This window comes from Piliocolobus tephrosceles, chromosome 1 (genome assembly GCF_002776525.5).
Source record: "Piliocolobus tephrosceles isolate RC106 chromosome 1, ASM277652v3, whole genome shotgun sequence".
Classification (NCBI taxonomy): domain Eukaryota; kingdom Metazoa; phylum Chordata; class Mammalia; order Primates; family Cercopithecidae; genus Piliocolobus; species Piliocolobus tephrosceles.
Window position 1 is genome coordinate 22,299,020 of NC_045434.1, and position 18,878 is coordinate 22,317,897.

At 45.9% G+C, this 18,878-nt stretch overlaps 1 protein-coding gene across 2 annotated transcripts in view; it reads right to left on the bottom strand.

Annotated features, from left to right (window-relative positions):
• The window catches only part of LMX1A (LIM homeobox transcription factor 1 alpha), a 155,056-nt gene extending 139,954 nt beyond the window's left edge, over positions 1-15,102 (bottom strand). Inside the window, exons 1-3 of one of the 2 annotated variants that reach the window (XM_023207009.1) lie at positions 14,742-15,102; positions 13,868-13,965; positions 11,456-11,642 (exon numbers count right to left, since the gene is read on the bottom strand). In XM_023207009.1, coding sequence (XP_023062777.1) covers positions 11,456-11,642; positions 13,868-13,943 — 263 coding nt within the window. In that variant the 5' untranslated portion in view covers positions 13,944-13,965; positions 14,742-15,102. Of the gene's footprint in view, positions 1-11,455; positions 11,643-13,867; positions 13,966-14,456; positions 14,623-14,741 lie in introns of those variants that run through there. The other variant, XM_023207008.1, reaches the window with a different exon arrangement.
• Positions 15,103-18,878: the final 3,776 nt, after the last annotated feature.

An 18,878-nucleotide genomic window follows, 5' to 3' on the forward strand; every position in this document is an offset into this window, starting at 1 on the left:
TGTGTGTGTGTGTGTGTATATATGTGTGTGTATATATATATATATTTCAATTTGTAATAAGTGCCTTGAAGATGATGAATAGCACATGGTAATACAGAACCAAGGAATTTAGATAAGCTGGTTCTCTATCCCTGTGGCCAGCCTTTCTTAAAATAATGTTACTCTTTTTTTCAAACATCTGCTTAATTTACATGTCTAAATAGTCTCTGCTAGACCTTTAGTACATCAGTGATTTGTTTTATTCATTTTTACATACCAGACACATACAGGAATTTAATACGGATGTTTGATGATTAAATGAATGAATGAGTGATTTAATTAATGAACCAACTGTTTATAAGCGTCTAACTCTAAATTAGAAAATTCCACATGCAACTAGGTAAAGTACATTCCAGTTGCTCATATGTTACCTGAAATCTCCAGTTTCATTAAATATCAGTTTACACATATTAAATTCAGACACATATTTCACCTCTCCAAAATGGACTACAACTAGTTGTAAGAGAATAAAATTTCAGCAATGGTGAGAGAAATAATACAATACAGGAATACTCCTTAAAAACTGGAATTCCATTATCACTTTTTGATACAGCCAGGCCAAGAAACAAACAAGAGGGATGTCAACAGTTCTGGAAATCAGCCTCCACTGGGGGCACAGTGGGATCTTTTCTAGCTAAGGCTGAGGTTTGTTTGAAAATACAACACAGTTCAGAAGAAAACTTGGAAAGGGGTTATGCAAGGAATGGATGGACAGCTGCCGGCTGGTCCCGATGGAAGTTATGCTGGAAGCTCCGGATATGATATTCAACAGTTCTGCTGCCAAATGTGCAGACAAGCTCCCGGGACAAAAGTCACCAATAGCAAACCCTGGGAGTTGGAGAGAAAGAAAATGGATTCCGCCTGCCTTTTTGTCCTTCTTCTAGAGGCCTGGGGGGAAGAACAGCTATGCTGTATGCTAGAGGGGCAATAGAGATCAATGTGGATAGTGTGGGATAGGAAAGGATGGGCAAGGACAGCTTTGTGTGTGAAGGAGTTGGATAAACAAGAGCAATGATCGTACACGAGCTGATTTCTCATACATACATAGATGCAATCCCCAAATCCTAAAAACTTCCTTTAAAACCACAGAATACTATAAACAGCTGACCATCGGGAGGCTGCCTGAAAGCTCAAGTATCTAGCAGGTGGGGACTTGTTTTCCAAGAGCTGTTTCAACAGGACAAACTGAGAATTGTGATCTCACTGGGGTGTGAACACCAGAATTCAAGCAGCAGATGGTGTGATTTAGTGGAAAGGCCATTGGAAAAGGAGTTAGAAGCTAGGGACAGCATCCCAGTTTCCTCTTCCCCAATAGCGTGACCTTGGGCAAGTTGTTAACTTCCCTGAGCCTTTATTTCCTCAGCTATAAAGTGTAAGAGGAGAAAACCAAAAACCTCTCCTTACCTAACTTTTAAAACTGTTGTGAGGATCAATAGAGATAATATATGTGAAGGTTCTCTGAAAATTGAGAAGGATACATTTTTTCAATGAATCATTTTACAGCATTTTCTGTGAGCCAAGCATTGATCGGCATGCATTTCAAATATTAAACAAAAGTGAACCTTTGAGGTTGGTACTGTTATTATCCCTGTTTTAGAGAGAAGAAATGGGCACAGAGCAAGTAAGACCCTTGCCCGTGGTAACACAGCTAAGGAACAGCGGGACAAAGATTTGATCCCAGATGCTCTGGCTCCTAAGTCTATGCTCTTAACAACTACACTGTCTTGGCTTATCATACACAGCTTCTAAAACTATGTATAAGCTTTTACTCATGTATAAATAACAATAATAACACCCAATCCTGTAGAGTACTATACACTTTACCAAAAGGCCTTTCAGGTTCATTATCTTCTTTAATTTTCTCAATAACCTTATGAGGTCGTTATTCTCACATTCTGTTGTATAGATGAGAAAACCATTGCTTGGACACCTGTTGACAGTAGGATATGTGTTTCAAATTATTTTTTCAGTAATGGAGAGAGAGATGCAGTGCCCAAACCGCTCATACCCGCCTGTCTATCCCCTTCTATCTATGAATACGGGTTTTTTGAAATGGAAGATCCCAACCAAAGACAAAGCATAAAGAAAATAAAACTCAGAAGAAAAAAGTGGGTGCATAATACTGACCAGCCATTCATATAGATAAACAGGGAAGCCTCCTACAAAGTGTTACTTGCACAAAACTATGTCTTCCACTAGCGGTTCCAGTCTAGAGCCTAAAATTCTACCCTAAGATAGTCATTCCTTTGACTGAACACCCTTCCAGTTAAAAAGTATCTTCAGAAGAATAGAACATTATCTTGTCCATCCCAATGTGAATTATTTCATAACATTCTCCCAATTTGACAGCTAACTAAGAGCCAACTCTAGCCGGCACACAAAGCAATATGAAACATAAAAGGTCACAAGATGGGTTCAGAGCATGAGACAAGCAAGAAGGCACAGCCAAGCTGAGATTCTGAAAATGAGGCTTAGAAAAATAAGTGAATCCAGAAATTCAAGGTGCACAGAGCTCCAGGGGAAAGAGGTGTGTGATCAAAACTCCAGCCGAAAAGAGGCAGAGAGGGGTCTCCTGGGATGTTCTTCTCTTCTGGGTTTCCAGAGTCTATCTCATGGCACTGCCAACTGGTTTTCATCCCTGAAGAGCTATGCCTACATCCCTGTGAAGATGGTGGCTGTCATTACCGGAGAACACATGCACAGCAGGAATTCCTGCCACAATGTGAGGAGGAGTAAGAGGAGAAAGAGTGAGGGGTAGCCAATAGCAGGGGAGGAAACTCTAGATGGTTATGTTTAAAAGGATTTGTTCCACTGTCAAAACGAGAAAGCTCTCCCCAAGAGCCAGCTTTAGAGAAGGAAGCCTGCAATGACAGAGAGGAGGTGGGATGTTATTAAGGAAGCTCTTTGGAAAGGAGGCTGAAATAAGGGAAGAAATATTAGGCAAAAGGCAGGCATGTCCATAAAAATCCACCTGTGGACTGTGATGGACCAGGAATGCCTGGGGGATGCACAGAAACCAGGCTCTAGTGTTTCTCAAAGGCTCCTAAAGCCACCCTGATTCTTTAGGACAAGGACAGCTCTTTAAATCCAGGCCATCAAAGCACTTGCCCATTCCTGATTCTCTCCAGTGACTGGGATAGGACCCAATGACTGCCAAGCTTGTGAAAATGCAAAACTGCAAAAACTCACACTTTCTCCTCTCAGCTGCCCATTCCCTTTTCAGGGCCCCATGCTCAGGAGAGACATCGATCTCTCCCCGCCCTGGAGCTGGGGGCCCCAGGCCAAGCTGGCATCAGCTCCCACTCAGGCTCAGGCTGTCGGGTGCTCAAACAAAGACATATTCGGACCCTCCTGCAGAGACAGGGGGCCTATTTCTGGGCCCAGAGGGAGCTGGCCTTAATCTGTTGCACAATGAATGACAACAATGTTAAGAATGAAAATATGGTTTGGGGGGATAGTCCCCAGGAGCCCAACATTTTGGTATTTAAAGGAACTTTAATGAGCTTAAGAGGCTAATCTGGAGTTCAGGAGGGGGTGTTTTGTTTTGTTTCGAAAAGTCCTTTTAAAGATTCCTGAGGCTTGATAGGGAGGAGGCAACAGAATTGTGAGTCAAGGCGTGGCTGCTGTGCAACTGAAGGGGCGGGATGGAATTAGAGAGGAAGCTGCTCCAAAGAGCTCCTCTCATCGCAGCAGTAGAACCTGGTGCTCAAGAGATGAAGGATGCTTCTTTCCAGGCTGGATAAGTGTGATGTTCAAAGAAGTAGCCAAGAGTTGAGAATGAGTGACGTGTTTACGTCCTACCGAATGCCAGGCTTCTGGCCATATGACTCTCCTGGTTTATTGGTGACAGCATCAGACTCAGGCACTTGGCACCTCTCTCACCCACCAAAACACACCCACCTTAGTAGCAGGACATAATCCAGCATCCACTAAGGTACCAGGCATGGTCAGAAAGGTTTTTAGAGGCCCCTAAATGGTTACCCAAAGAGTAACGGTCATGAGGTCATGCATACTTGAGAGTTATGCCACTCACCATCTATTTGCCTGAGCCTCACCCAACTGAGTGGCCATGTGACTGTTATTTTGTGTATCTAAAAGGCTAATTAGACCAGGTGCAGTAGCTCATGCCTATAATCCCAGCACTCTGGGAGGCTAAGGTGGGAGGATCGCTTTGAGGCCAATAGTTCGAGACCTGCCTGAGCAGCATAGCAAGACTCTGTCTCTACTAATAAATAAATGGCTAATTAGAAAATCAAAAGAACACTAACAGTCCACAAAAATGGTTTGGGCAAAAACTGAGGCAGTTGACGAAATGGAGTTTAAGCAACATCTGATAGGTGGTTGCAAGAGTCAAGTTAATAGAATTCTACAGGGTATAAGGGAGGGAGAAGGGGACAGAGGCAGATGTGAAGTCCAGATACAGCATGTGGTCCATTCCCAGCAACGATGGACATTTAAGATATTTTTAATACAGATGGAGTTCAATCGGACCTGTAGGATAAGGCAGTCCAATCCATAGTGGCCAGATAGCTCTATCTATCACTCTATTATACAACAATAATAATAAAACACAGATCGATCTATTGGTGTGAGGATACACTGGAGGCCCAGAGAGTCAGAAAGGCCAGACATATTTGCTGTTATCCAAAAATAGGATTCCCAAACTGGAATCTTGAAAGGCTGGAAGAGATCAAACTCTTTCATGTGACTTCAGTTAGAGGACTAGGAAAAGCACAGTCCACTTTGTATTTTTAGTTGTTATGACATTATGGTGCAATAATGGAGAATCTGGCAATCGTTTCATTAAATTCTAGCTAATCTGTGCATGGCAGCAAGGCGACAAGCTCTACAGATGACTTGGTTGCCTTGGTTCACCACTGTAAAGAACAGCACAGGGGTAGGCTTTCAAAATCCTTTTTTAACTACCCAGATGGGGCTATTTGTGACGGGACTAAGTATACCCACAGGGTAGGAAACCGATGTAGGGCTACAGTTTTCTTCCTTACACCATGTCTTCACTAATACTTCAGGGTTTCTACTGCATTCCAGTTGCATCTGCTGTCTAATGCCAAAAGAAACTTAATCCCTATCCTAAGTCTCATTTTATTTATTTTCAGTAGTGTGAAAACAAACATGTAGCAAGATTACAGTGTTTACACCTCCTTTTTAGCCGATATAGCTCTAATCCTCCCGTTAATTAACACCAGGGCCATAGCAATTTTATTAATTTCATCTTGGTTAAAAATATAGACAGATAATTGTGCTTTACTAAAATAACAATTTGACATTTGGGGAGTGTTCGCTTCATTTTAGCAAGACGGTTGGACAGATTTTATTTAAGATATGACAAGGAGACACAAAGATGCAGTCGACATTGGTCAATGCTAACGTAACTAATTTCAGTTACGATAAAATGACTAAAATACCTCATATCATGCTAGTCAAAGGAGACTAAGGAGAAAATGTTGATCCTATGGGGTTCCAAACTAGAATCTCCCTCTCTTTCAGAAAACAGGCCCTTCTAAGGGGGCCCAGAGGGGAAAAAGGCATCTTTTCTTTGTCCTCTGTGATATTTGCTCCAGAACCTTTTCTACACTTTGCTCTTAAAATCACCAACTTCCCCCAACCAAATCTGAAAAGGCAGCGACTGTCTAATGTTCCTAAGAGACTTCTTGAAGAAAAACATATAGAATATTCCTAAGAGGAAGCCTCAGCCATGCTGGAAATAGGGCTGAGCCCTCCCACATAGGAGCCTTTCTGCTTCTCTGCAGAGAGTAGGAGAGACACATCTCACCCCATCCAGCCCCCAACCCTCTAGCTCACCCTCCAAGTGGCTCATATGGGAACTTCTCTCTGAAGATGCGAAAGAGCATTTACAAATTCATGTCAGAAAAATGTTTATAAAAAAGAAGAAAGAAAATTGAAAAACAATGACGTAGAGCTAAGGTTTCAGAGTTAGAGCAGAAATTATTTTTAAATCTTTCTCTTGTGGATGTGATTGTGCTTTTTTCCTCATAATTCATTTTCCAGTGTTGTATATCTGTACTTAATAACCAAGATTATAACATTCAGTATTGGTTATTTTGAACTTCATAAAATCCAACAATGACATTTTGTAAAATGCATTTATTCTAAGATGCTTTAGTAAATTTCTGATCGTATCATGAGTATTTTAAACCTTTGTCTACTTTCTCCCTTCTAAACACTATGACCTAAATAATTTGACTATAAAAGAAAAAATAGCTGATAATGAAATAATTGGAATTGTTCTCATTAGAGAAACAGCTCCTGCCCACTATCTCCAAAAACCTTCCCAGAATTAAAAAGCAATAATGAAGCGGCTTCCCTGAAATTAGTGGTCTTTCGATTAATACAAATGTTATAAATAAGAAAAATGAAAAAGCAAGAGCACAATGAACGATCAGGAAAGTTACTGGCACTAAAATCTGAATATCAAAAGCTATTTCCTAGCCAGGTAGGTGTAATATGTAAAACTAGACTGAACAAATAACTTTCAAAAATGTGTTCCATTTATGTAAGGATCAAAAGAATCCCATAAGCCTACTGTAAAAAGGAATGTTCATACCTAGTATTTTAATTCCCAGAATACTATGAATATCTACTCCTGCTATCTAATTTTATTTCAAAATTTTAAGTCTTAGATTCCAAGAAAGTCTTTCCCAGGGACCAATACATATAAAAAGAGAAAACACCTCTGAGCAGGGAATGTTTCCAATCACCCTCTAAAATTAAAAAGCGAGAAAAAGAGAGAGATTAAGTGCCTGCACAAACACAACCACAGCCCATGGATGGTGCTTACGCCGAGCTAAGCCCCCTGCAATTTAACACAGACATCAGTTTATTGCCTAGCTATGTTTGATTTTTATATTCCTGAAATTTTGTTGTGCCAGGAGTGGGGCCAACAAAAGATAAAGTAAAGCAAAAATGTAACAATTGCCTCTGTCATTCCATCTGCCGGCCCCTTTCATGAGTAACTGCATGCCCATTACTTGATCTCCAAGTAATGTCACAGTAATAAAACTAAACTAACTCCTCCTCACACACACACACTTCCTCGACTACCTTGATAAAATGCAGAATTAGTTCATTACTGATGCTAATAGATATCATTACCCAAGTCTTTTTCACCATGGAGCTGCCAATCAGCCGGTCCAAAGAAAGATGCAGAGAAAGCTCTAAGTGTGACAGCCACTTTCCCCTTTTTCAGTCCCTTTCTTTGGAAAATTGGTCCGCTCCAAAAGAAAGGGAAGAAAACATCCACTGGCTCCTTGAGGAAAGGTTTCCCAAGGCCTGTGATTTGCTGACATGCGGGGAGTTATGATGTTGTGAGAACAGCCCTGATGACAGCAATACTATCCCACACTGCTCCTAGGATGTCCAGAGCAATCCAAGGGATCATGATAAACTTCATATGTGAGGGCAGAGGGCCCCGCCTGACCCACAGAGCCAGGCACATGAAAGAAACAATAAAAACTTGATTTAACTGTGGGATCCCTTCCAGAGGGCTTAATTATCTATTGTATTACCACATTCCCGTTATTCAGCAGTCTCTTCTGTCTCGGACTGAAGTCCAACTGCAGTATTTGTTTGGAACAAATTCAGGGAAAACTCCAAACTAACCAGACCATAGAGGACTCAGTTAAATAGGGAACAACAGTTATATAAATAGAAGTCCCCTAGGCTGGAAAATATTCTGGTTGTCTGCTAAGTTTCAGGAACGTTGAAAACAGTTGAATCCACTTTCAAAACATCTACACCTATGTTATCCTCATGTTTCATATGGCATGGCACAGATTCATCAATTGTGTAAATGTTGTCATCCCACCAAACTAGCAATTTTTCCATGTTGACATGTCATAACAAAGATAGCCTTCAGTTCTTAATTTCTATACATTAGTAAATCAGTGTTCCACACTCTCGCCTTAAATGCTCATTTTCTGGGGGTAATCAGAAGATAAATTATTCCTAATGGCATCGCAGTATATGAGAAAAATACTTAATAAAACATCCTGAAGTCTTCCGATGAATAGTTGTGTGTGTAAGACGTCACTGTTAATTCTGCTTTTTTAATTAGAAAAACTTGGTGTTTGACATTGTGAAGGTGTAACAACTAGTTGAGAGAATGAAATTTTAACTTTTTAACTGGTTGCCTAACACCATAAACAGACAGCTAAGAATTCAAATGCAAAACTGCCCAACAGCAAGAAATTCACATACAGATGGCTAAGATAAATGTGATAAACTTGCTTTGTTAACATTATGCCTATGATTGACACTGAAAACTGTGCACTCACTATATATTCTTTCATTCAAATGTGTAGAAACAGCATTTGAATTTCATGAAATTTGGAAACCAAGGCACTGCCTGCATATTCATTTTTTATTAAGTGCTCCCTAACTTACCATCAACATTGTCTTACCACTTAACTTTCACCTCATTTTCTTCCCATTTACTTTGTTTGGCCTCAAATTTTTCAAAGATCCACCAAAAAAAAAAAAAAAGCAAAGCTATTTTTACAATTGTATTTTTTAAAGAGGAAAAATGCTCTTTGTAATTGCTTCAGGACTATTGCCTAAAACTGAGTTGTGTTCCCTCTGGAGGATAAATATCTGGCCATTCCCGATAGCTTCTGTGCAATATCTAGTCCTACACTCTAAACGGAAGAAGGCTTTGATAAATACTTGATGGCAAGGACAACACAGATGGAAAAAGTGTTGAGCTATAAGCCTCCTGAAGGCAGGCTCTGAGACTTTTTCTCATTGTCCTCTCCTCATCTAGCCTAGCGTCTTGCATATAGAAGCTCCATAAAAGCTTACTGAATACAGAAGTGTGTCCTGAGCCTAATTTTTTTACAGAACAAACAAATAAAAATATCTCTCCTTTTTCTCCTACAGATACCACCATGCAGACTAAGACCATTAAGATTATCAAATATATTAAAACCCTATTTTATTGGAAAAATAATATAATTGGAACGGAGGATAGAGAAGAGAAAAAAGGAATTTTTAAAAAGGAATACGTTAACCTAACAAGCAATTGATGGGCTAAGCACAGGCCAGTACTGCTATGATGCCATGAGCTAAAGAGGACAAAAAACTCAATTTTGGAAATCTATGGTTCCAAAAATATTTTTAAAATAAAATTAAAATCCTTCACTGAAATGTCAGCACCTCTCTGAACAATGTAGCTCACATCCCTCTGTAAAATCTTCTTGGTTCTGGCTAACAGCTGGCAAGTTGATCCCTGCAATTTTCCCTTTGCAGAAATAGCTTTGTGAGGAGAGAACTGACCCTCCTGGGCTAATAAGCCCAAACCGCGCCAAACCTGGAGGGCTGAAATGGAAGGGACATTGTTGTGTTAAGTACTTTACAACAACTGTTTCTTCTCCTCTTGACACAGCCTGACTTCCTTAAAGAAGATTTGACTGGCCAGACAGCTGTGTTGACCCTTAAGCCTTCTTTGATTCGTGATTTTTTTTTTAACAAACAGAATAGAAATTCACAATCCAAATCCTTTCCTAAGCCCCAATACTTGTGAATTTGCCAGTGTTGTGCCTGAAGGATGTGGACATTTCAGTAATCTATAAGCAGAAAGTTAAAGATTGGGTCTACACAATACCAAAACCTTTCGATGAAAAGCGAGAGAGAAAAAAGCGAGCAATCAGCCAGAAGCTTTATTCAAAGGTGATACTTGAAGTTGTGTGGCCTAAATCTATTTAACTACCTAAAAATTACACTTTTCACTCAGACACCATGTCAATAAACAGACAACCAAGAATAGAGACAGGCATATCTTCTTTCAAAAATGTTATCCATAATGATCACTTCATAGGTCGTCATAAGGAGTTTTCACTTTTTATATATTTCTGTATTGTCCAATTCTTCCAAAATCGAGCACACATTTCTTTTAGTTCTGAAAAAAACCAAGCTATTATCTTTTCAAAACAACAACAAAAAAATGCCTAGTACTCTCTCCACATGGGGGTAAAATTCGAGCATTTTTGGGCAAAAAGGCGGAGTGGCAGAAACAATTTTTTTGTGTGGTCACAGGGTCTAATCACTTTGTCAAGTTTTTAAACTTGCATAGCCCCAGACAACAGGAAAAGAAAATACTTCTATTTATTCTCAGTGTTTTTTGCTATACAGATACTTCTCCCGCTCAGCCCCTCTCATTGTGTTTTTAATAACGTGATAGAACTGCTTTTCACGCACGCTGACCTTCCTTTGATTATCTTCATGTAATGCTGTTCCTTTCATTCACCAGTGACAAATGCAGAATTTTGCGCGTGCACGCGCGCGTCCACACAGTCAACCTACACCAGTCCTAATGCACAAAAAAAAGAGACTTCTGGATCAGCCACTTTTCTTCAATCATCTCCAAAGCTCTGCAAAGCCAATACCCTTATTAATTAAACATTTCGCAAGGAAAAACCGTTCCCTCTCCTTACACCTCCTAAGCTCCTCCCGGCACGCCCGGAGAGAATAAGAAAGTTCTCTGCTGCCCACTTTCTGGTCTCATCCAGGCTTTGGTGTTATAAAAATCTGGTTTCGAAATATCCACTTTCTTAAATGCCCGCCTCCCATTTCTCCTCTAAACGTGCCAGAACGTTCGTGTGGACAGGAGGGAACTGAACCTGCTCCGTGGCAGAAGAGCATACCCACACCTGAACTAGGGTGGAGACACAGGTTGAAGGAGAGGGCTTCAGTTCAGGCCCCAACTACTGTCCTAAAAGCCCCTGCATCAGAAGGTTCTGGAGAAAACCAGGAAGGCGACAGTGAAAGGGCGAACGGGCTGTGCGCCTAGCTCCGAATGGCAGGAGCGCCATTTCCGAGCCCAAACTGTCCGGACTCCAGCGAACAAACCCGAGCGGGAAACGCGCACAGGGCACAGGGGACAGAAGCTGCGGGGTCAGTACAGTCTCACCGCACGGCACAGGCGCGAAGCTGGCGCGGACACCTGGGTAACATGGCTTGAGAACCAGCAAGGAGACACGGGGTCACTGGCAACCCGTAGGGCACCCCGGTAAAAAGTGGAGACCAAGCTTGGGGGAGACCAAGCTTGAGGGATTCCAAGGCTAACAAAGAGTGGCCTCCGGGAATGGCTGAGTCAGAGAAAGGGGCCTGGGAGGACTAGAAAGTAGGCGAGCAGACCGTGGAGGAGAGCCGTCGCGCGCACTTCTGCGGGACTCGGGCCACTGTTGCGCGCACCCGTGCGGATCTCTGCCCTACCACCTTCCCGTGAGAGGCAATGTACACGACAGGGCTGAAGGGAAGTTCTGCTCGCTGGGCGTGCCTCTTGGGCCTTCCAGAAAAGGACTAGGGTAAAGGAGGACAAAGTCCTCGACGCACACTGACGCCAGTGCGTGGGGAGCGATGCGGGGGCGCGGCCACTTACTTCTCGTAGTCATACTTGCAGTAGAGCTTCTTGTCCCGGTAGAAGCAGGTGGTCTCCAGTGGCTCTTTGCAGGAGGCGCACTGCACGCACTGCTCATGCCAGAAGCTGTCGTTGAGCCGCAGCAGAAACCTGTCCAAGATGACCCGCTGACAGCCCTCGCAGACAGACTTGGGGCTCACCGCTCTGCCTGTAGCCGCAACAGACGTTCGCGGGTGAGCAGCCCGGGCAGGTCGACCATGCCAAACCTGGCCGGGACCCGCTCCTGATCCCTTCACACCCACGGATTCCCCCAGCGCCCCCCAACCCAGGGAGTCTCTGCTAATCAACCAAGCTGAGACTTGGAAAAAATCAAACCAAGTGGCGTTTCTAACAAACGGAGACTATGTGAGAAGGTTTAATTCCTAGCGGGGGAGGGTACAGAAATCAGTAATTGGCCTTTAATTAACAAACACACCCAGGTATGCTCCCAAACGTGTGCACATCCTGTAAGATTAAATTACATACAAATTTGTGCTCTCAGGTTTATTACGTCGTAATTAATTATTAAATCACTATGCCTGTCTCTGACTGGTTTAAAAACTGAGAATGCATAAGAACAATTTGGATTTTTCTTTGTTAAAACGCAGAGTTCTGTTCTATTTTTTGAGGGGAAACAAAATTTTCTCTTTTCTTCCTAAAAAGTCCTGGGGGTACAGAAAAATGTAGTCTCACTCCGAAGCAAACCTAATATTATTCAAATCGATGAACCCCAAACCGCTGCGTCTTGACTGGCATGCAAATTGCACATGAGTTTTTCATAACTAAGAAGCGTCAAAACACAGGGAGGGAAAAAATTAGCGGAAGAAGCAAGCCGCGGAGTGTCCCGACCGGGATTCCCGATGCCAGGCGCGTTCGGCAGCAGTGCTTGAGGGCGAAACGGGCCTCAAAGCGACTCAGCGGAGGCAAGGAATCCACTCTTTGCTACCCCTTGGACTTTTTGTGCTTTGTTCCTTTAGTTTGTAGGGGGTGGAGAGGTGGTTCAGGTGGCAACGCTTGGCCACCTTTATTGGCACTTTTCACAGCTATTGAAAGAAGGCCTTGTCCCCCAGTAACAACACTCTTGCGCTTGTCCCCCCGGTACCAACACTCCTGCGCTCCCCATTTCCCGGCTGCACTCTCTGTCCACTCTCCCCTTCCGAGAGGCCAGGCCACCGGCTCGGGAGCTGGACCTGCCGCTTTGGGGATCGGACGAGGAAGGTTAGGAGAAGCAGCGAGATAGATCTCAATTTTACAATTCTATTTTCTTTCGGTAGTGTCTCCGCGTCCTGGGCCACGACCTGGGCGTTGAGAGCGAACGTGGGCCGGACAGAGGGCACAGAGCAAAAAGCGACGCCCGCTGTATACATAAATCCGCACCCGCTACCCGCCCGGGTACTGCCTGCTCTGGCCTCCGCTCTCTTCCGAGGCTGAGCAAGTCCAAAAGTTCCCGAAAGGGGGGTTCAAAGAAGGGCGCTCAGTGCACGTGATTTCGTTTCATCTGGGGTGTTGGAGGCGGGGAGATTCCTCTCTGGATTTGGTTTCTCCAGCAGAACTGTCTCATCCTCCACATTTATGCCGCTCTAGCGCTTCCGAGTGAAAGAGTCAAGAAGTTTAAAGGACAGAACGAAAAATCCCTCCTGCTAAAAATACAATAAAATAAAATAAAACTCGGGCTTCCCAAACTTGAAAAGCTCCGAGGGCGGAGTGGGTGGGGAAGCCGTAACCAGAATCTCTGGCTTCAGCTCTGCAAGACCCGTGTGTGGACACTCTTCCGGGGTCCTTGACTCGCTGCTCCTACTCTTTGGCTGCAAAGGAGTTGTGAGGGGGGACCCACAGGACCCGGCATCCAGCTCCAGTTAATTAATGCGGAGGCTAGGGCCCCGCCGCGCGGTCTAATCCCTGCGCTGAGCTGCCTACCGGCCCGGAAAAGTCTCTCTCGGCCGTGCCTATGGCTGAAATTGTGGCTGGAGTTGGTGGGGGAGAGAAGCCGCCTCGAACTTGGGCGCTCCAGGCCTCGGGTCTCGGATGCTATTGCCTCTAGGCCGTGAGAAGAGGGCGGCATTTATGAGACGTCGATCAGCTCCGAGATTAAAAATCCAGCCCTGGGTGTTTTTAATCACTTGCCACTCAGACGCCTGCGAACAAGCTCGCCCGCCCCTCGCGGCTTTGGGGAATTCGGTGCCCGGTGCGTGAGGCCTGGGGCGGCTTGTTGGATTTATTTGGATAGGGACGACCCACAAGGACTGACGGACAGATAGTGATGGGGCTCAGTTTAGTGCATGAAGAGGGGCGCTAGTTCCCCTATCGCGGACCAGGTCCCAGAGAGCCGGGCTCCAGACCTCAGGGCCAGGCGGGAAAGAGAGTGAGCCCAGGACGCACGGCCTGAACACTCACCCAGCAGCGAGGAGAAGGAGGCCGAGGTGTCGATCGCGCTTTGGAAGTTCTCCTCCATCTTTAGGCCGTCCAGCATGTTCGGGCCGGGCCGGAAGGACCTGTAGAGGAGAAGAAACGGTGCGTCTGACGTCCGTGTCCGCTGGGACTCGGCTCCCGCAGCCACCGCACTCCTGGGAAAGAACGGAGGGAGTGTCCAGGGCGACCAGAATCAGCCAGGAGGAGAGAGTCCAGCCAAGAGAATGTAGGGTGGGAGGAGAGGCCAGTCACTGCGAACTGCTCTGACTGATCTAATTTCACTCGAAGTCAACATGTTATGTACTTAGGCCTCCGCCCCCCAACTGCGTTTCTCCTTCTCCTGCCCCCCCCCCCCCCCCCACCTCCATCCCTTGCCCCAGGTTTTCCATCCCGAATCCGACTCCGCCCCAACCTATATGAAGGTGGGCCCTCGGGACGTCTCTGCAGGAACCCAGCTACTGGAGTATGATGGATATATAAAGAGTGGGTTCCCTCCCTCGCGCGACGGGGTCTAGGCACGCGGGACGATAGGGTTTGCAATCCCGCGTCCCAGCCGCCCCGTTGAGGCCCTCACCTGCCCCAGGTCGAGAAGGGGCACAGTAAGGGACCCGGAGAGCGTCCCGCCCGCTTCTGGACTCCTGGCGCTGCACTCTGCTGGGGGGCGCGCGGGAGCCGGTGTGCGGGACGCGCAGGGAGGTCTTCCCGCCAGTCGGCCAGTGCCGAGAATGTCTGCAGAAGCAAAGGAGTCGCCTCGGGGAGGAGCCCCGGCTGGTCCGGCTCAGTCTTGGATGAATTTCAAATCAACTTTCAGAAACACGCCCGCCCGAGCGACAGCCTAGGCACGGGTAGCCTTACTTACCTGATAGGAGAGCTCTCTCCCAGTGACTGGAGCAGAGAGAAGTTGCGGAGCGCTGCTGGAAGCTTCGGCCAGGGAAGGCGTCGCCCCCGAGACTGCAGCCGCAGGAGCCGCCCTCGGCTCCGGAGCGCCGGGGAGGGAGCCGGAGCGAATGCCGGCCCCTGGCTCTGCTCCTCGGCGCGCCCGGGCAGGGCTGGGACGTGGTCGCGAGCTGCCGGCCTTCCCGGGACGTCCTACCAGCCCGCGTCGCTCCTCAGCAGTAGGAGAGGGCCGGTTGCTTCTCCGAGGCTAGGAGGGAAGGCAGAGGCCCAGGGTCCTGGGTGCGAGTCGGCCCTGCTTCGCCGGGGCGGATCCTGCAGCTTCTGACAGGGGCCGCGGCGCTGCGTGCGCGTCGGAGGAGAGGGGGTGGGGTGCGCTGGGCGGGGGGCTGGCAGCGCGTCCCGTGGCGGGGCTGTGGTGCTCCCTTTCCCAGCCTAGCGGCGCGGCCACCACACAGCTGTGGCCCTCTGCGCCCCTCCGCCTCTGGGAGCTCTCGGACACGCAAAGTTTCCTACCCTCCACGTGTAACTGTTACCTCGGGGCTCTCTGGCCCGGTCGCCCCCCAAGGCCCCTCACCCCAACTGGGCCTTTGAGGAGATGTCGGCGCCTCCTGGACCGCGGTGCGGCCTCGAGGATTCCCCCGCCGCTCTCCAACTGCTGCAATAAAAGCGCTGCAATCCTTACCCGGGCCCTGGGAAGCGCTGAGAAGCTGTTTAGCGCCGGTGGTTGTGGACGGAGCAGCTCTGAGCTCCTCAAACCCCTCATCATCCGAAGGCTCTCGCCAGTTCCCAACTTCCTTTAAGCTCGAACCGTATTCACTGATGGGGTATACAGAGGCCATGGGACCCACGGTCTAAGAATCACGCTCTTGGGAGACACTGGGTGGGATCTGCCCCGCAAGATGATGAACCTGCAATGACACTCTACAGGAAATCAGGTAAAGGGACATCGTCAGGGGAACAAAGTCTCTGTGGGGAAACGTGAATTATCTGCACCTCCTAACTTTAATTTGCAGTAACAGACCTTTAGCCCCCTTCAGAGCAGGAATAAGGCCTTATCCGTCTGTATATCCCAGGAGGTAAGCATGTTGTGTGGCCCCAGGTGGATGCTCAATAAATAAATCACAATGCTGGCTGGCGTTTACCGTTTATTTTGTGCCAGCTTTGTTACGTAGTCACCTCATTTAATCTTTGCAACAACCCCCATGAAGCGGAGACAATTGTCCCAGTCTTACAGTTGAGGGAAATGTAAGGGAATTTATGGAATCTGAGGCCCATCATCTGAATATCATGGGAAGGTTCAGTTCAATTCAGTGTGATTCTCTGGGGCACCTTCAGTTCCTAAACTGGACTGAACTGAGATGAAATTGGCAGGCCGTTTGACATGGTGAACTCAAGCAGAGGAGATGCCACATAGCCAGGGTTTTTCTATTACCTCCTCCAGAGACAGAGGCACTTCTTTATTTTTAAATAAAAAGTGCTGGCAGCAACTTGCTCTAATGTGCTTAGGAGCAGCGACCTCACTCGCCATTCTAAGTGCTTCCTGCCAGCAGGCACAAGCCAAACACTGAATATGACTCCAGACGAACGAGGGCAAATGGCAAAGAGACTAATACGATATATTTGAATGCTGCTTTACACTTTTCAGGCATTTTCACATACACGATTTTGCTTGATCTTTACAGCAAACCTGTGAAGTAGGCAGAACAGTTTTATCCATTGTTTCAGATGAATATTTGGAGCTTAGCATGGCTGGGAGATTTCTCTGATGTTGCCCAGATTGCTAGTGGCATATCTCCTAACACCTGACCTCTGTCCTTTCTGTCACCCCAGGTATAGCAGGGTGTAAAAAAAATGCAAACTACAAGTATTATTAGGATAATATGTGAAATAGAAGTCAAGCAAGAAAAAAATGGAGTAGGGCAGATACAACTATAAGGAATACTTGGCAGAGTTTGGGTTTCACTAAAGGTCTTGAATATATGAAATCTGTTTTAACTAATGGTAAGACTGTTCCTTTTAGTGAATATCCTGAAAGTGGATAGATTGTCATTTGACCTGAAACCCAAATCTTTCAAACAACTCTTACATCCACCCACAAGGCAGCTTGATTAGTGTAGATCACACAGGTTTTTTGTGAGAATGTCTCCCCAGCCATGGGGCACTTCAGGATGGGGACTGCGCCTCAATGTCACATCATAAGTCATATCACTTTTAGTGCAGACCCAGACACATATAATTGGTGAACAAATGCCCTTTACTTGGCTGAGGAATGAGTAGAGCTCTCACCATAGTCAGGAGGCACTGCAGTGAAGGGTCAGGAATCAGAGGACCTCAGTTCCATACCCAGCTTTGCCACTGAATTGGTCTGGGTCATCAGTTCACCTCTTTAGATGTCAATACCTCTCTGGAATGAAAGGTCTACATTATGTGGTTGGTCAGGCCCTCACAGTCTAAAGTCTGTGAAATCAGACTGGCTTTGACCGGTGGGGTAGGCAATAGAACCAACATATCCGTATGGGGTGCTGACCAGTGGTTGCCTAGGTGTAGTCTTGGCTGAGGTATTTAAGTGATGTGTCTAAACCAATAAAGATGAAACATATTTATCTGGAGCTTTCTCTTTTGTGATTTTTTGCCCTTTTTCAATGAAGTGAATGTCATGAATCCCACTCCTACCCCAGGATTGTTTCAGTTTGGCCTTCGTCAACTCAGTGACATGGATGGGTGGGACAACCACAGGTGGATCATTCTGACCCCTCTATGAAAGATCCTCCTGACTGTGCCTCGTGTTTTTCCTTGTGGTTTAAACTCAAACGCTTCTATTTTACCTTTTAAATGAAAGAAGATGCCACAGAGCCACTGCCCAGAAGCATGAAGAATCAGCCATCTTCTCCCTTTTATCAAAAAGAAGTACTCTGATAATTCATAGGAATGAGGTGAATAGGCTTCAGAGGGGACCCAAAAGATTACACGTTTAGAGTTGGAAATGATTTTAAAGCTCATGTGGTCCAACCATTTAGTTTGTAATGGATCCAAATTCATTTCCCTAAAGTTTCCGCCCTCTGTTCCATTGATTCCTCAGGGCTAGCCATTCAGGAAGTCAAATCCTGCCTCTAAAACTTTCAGATGAAGGCAGAGCTGGCCTCCCTCTCCAGCCCACTCTTTGAATCTGATCCAGTTTTTCTGTCTCTTATAAATGATGGCACCCAGGCCTGCTGTGACTTTCCAGTGATAGTGTGTTCAGGGTGTTTCTCAAGCAATATAACACCCATTAACGTGCCACATTTTCTTTTCTTTTTTTTTTTTTTTTTAGATGGAGTTGCTCTGTGTCGCCCAGGCTGAAGTGCAGTGGCACGATCTTGACTCACTGCAAGCTCCGCCTCCCAGTTTCACGCCATTCTCCCGCCTCAGCCTCCCGAGTAGCTGGGATTACAGGCTCTCGCCACCATGCCCAGCTAATTTTTTTGTCTTTTTAGTAGAGACGGGGTTTCACCGTGTTCGCCAGGATGGTCTTGATCTCCTGACCTCTTGATCCACCCACCTCAGCCTCCCAAAGTGCTGGAATTACAGGCGTGAGCCACCCTGTCCAGCCTTGTGTGAGCATTTTCAATGACTTCTGTTGACTCACACTGTATGTGTCATTAACAAAACCTCCTCAGTCCTTTTCCACATGGTCTGCTAGCAGGGCCCATCTCTGCCATATCACATTTGTACAACTGATCCAAGTGTGAAATGTATCCCTGCTAAGAGATAGGTAGCTGTTGTCTCAGAAATCTTGCAACTTCAAGCAGATCCCAAGAGATCCAGGAACTATGTCTTAAGCCTAGTGCTTTGTTTTGAGAGGGAAATATGTGGCCCTTGCCAAGTTGGTCTGGAAGCGCCATCATTGGAGGAAGACAGGCCGGGACCAATGAATGGGTGTATCTGTGGGTCCCAGGGGGTATGTGAGACCTTGGAACTTGGAGATACTTCTCCAAGTAGGAGGTTTTCTAGATCCTGTTCCAATTCTGTCATCTGTCTTCAGTCCAATAGCAATTTGTAGAAGATGAGGGTGGGATGTGCAGAATAGCTGTGGAGCTACCCCTTCTATGGCAGAAAACAG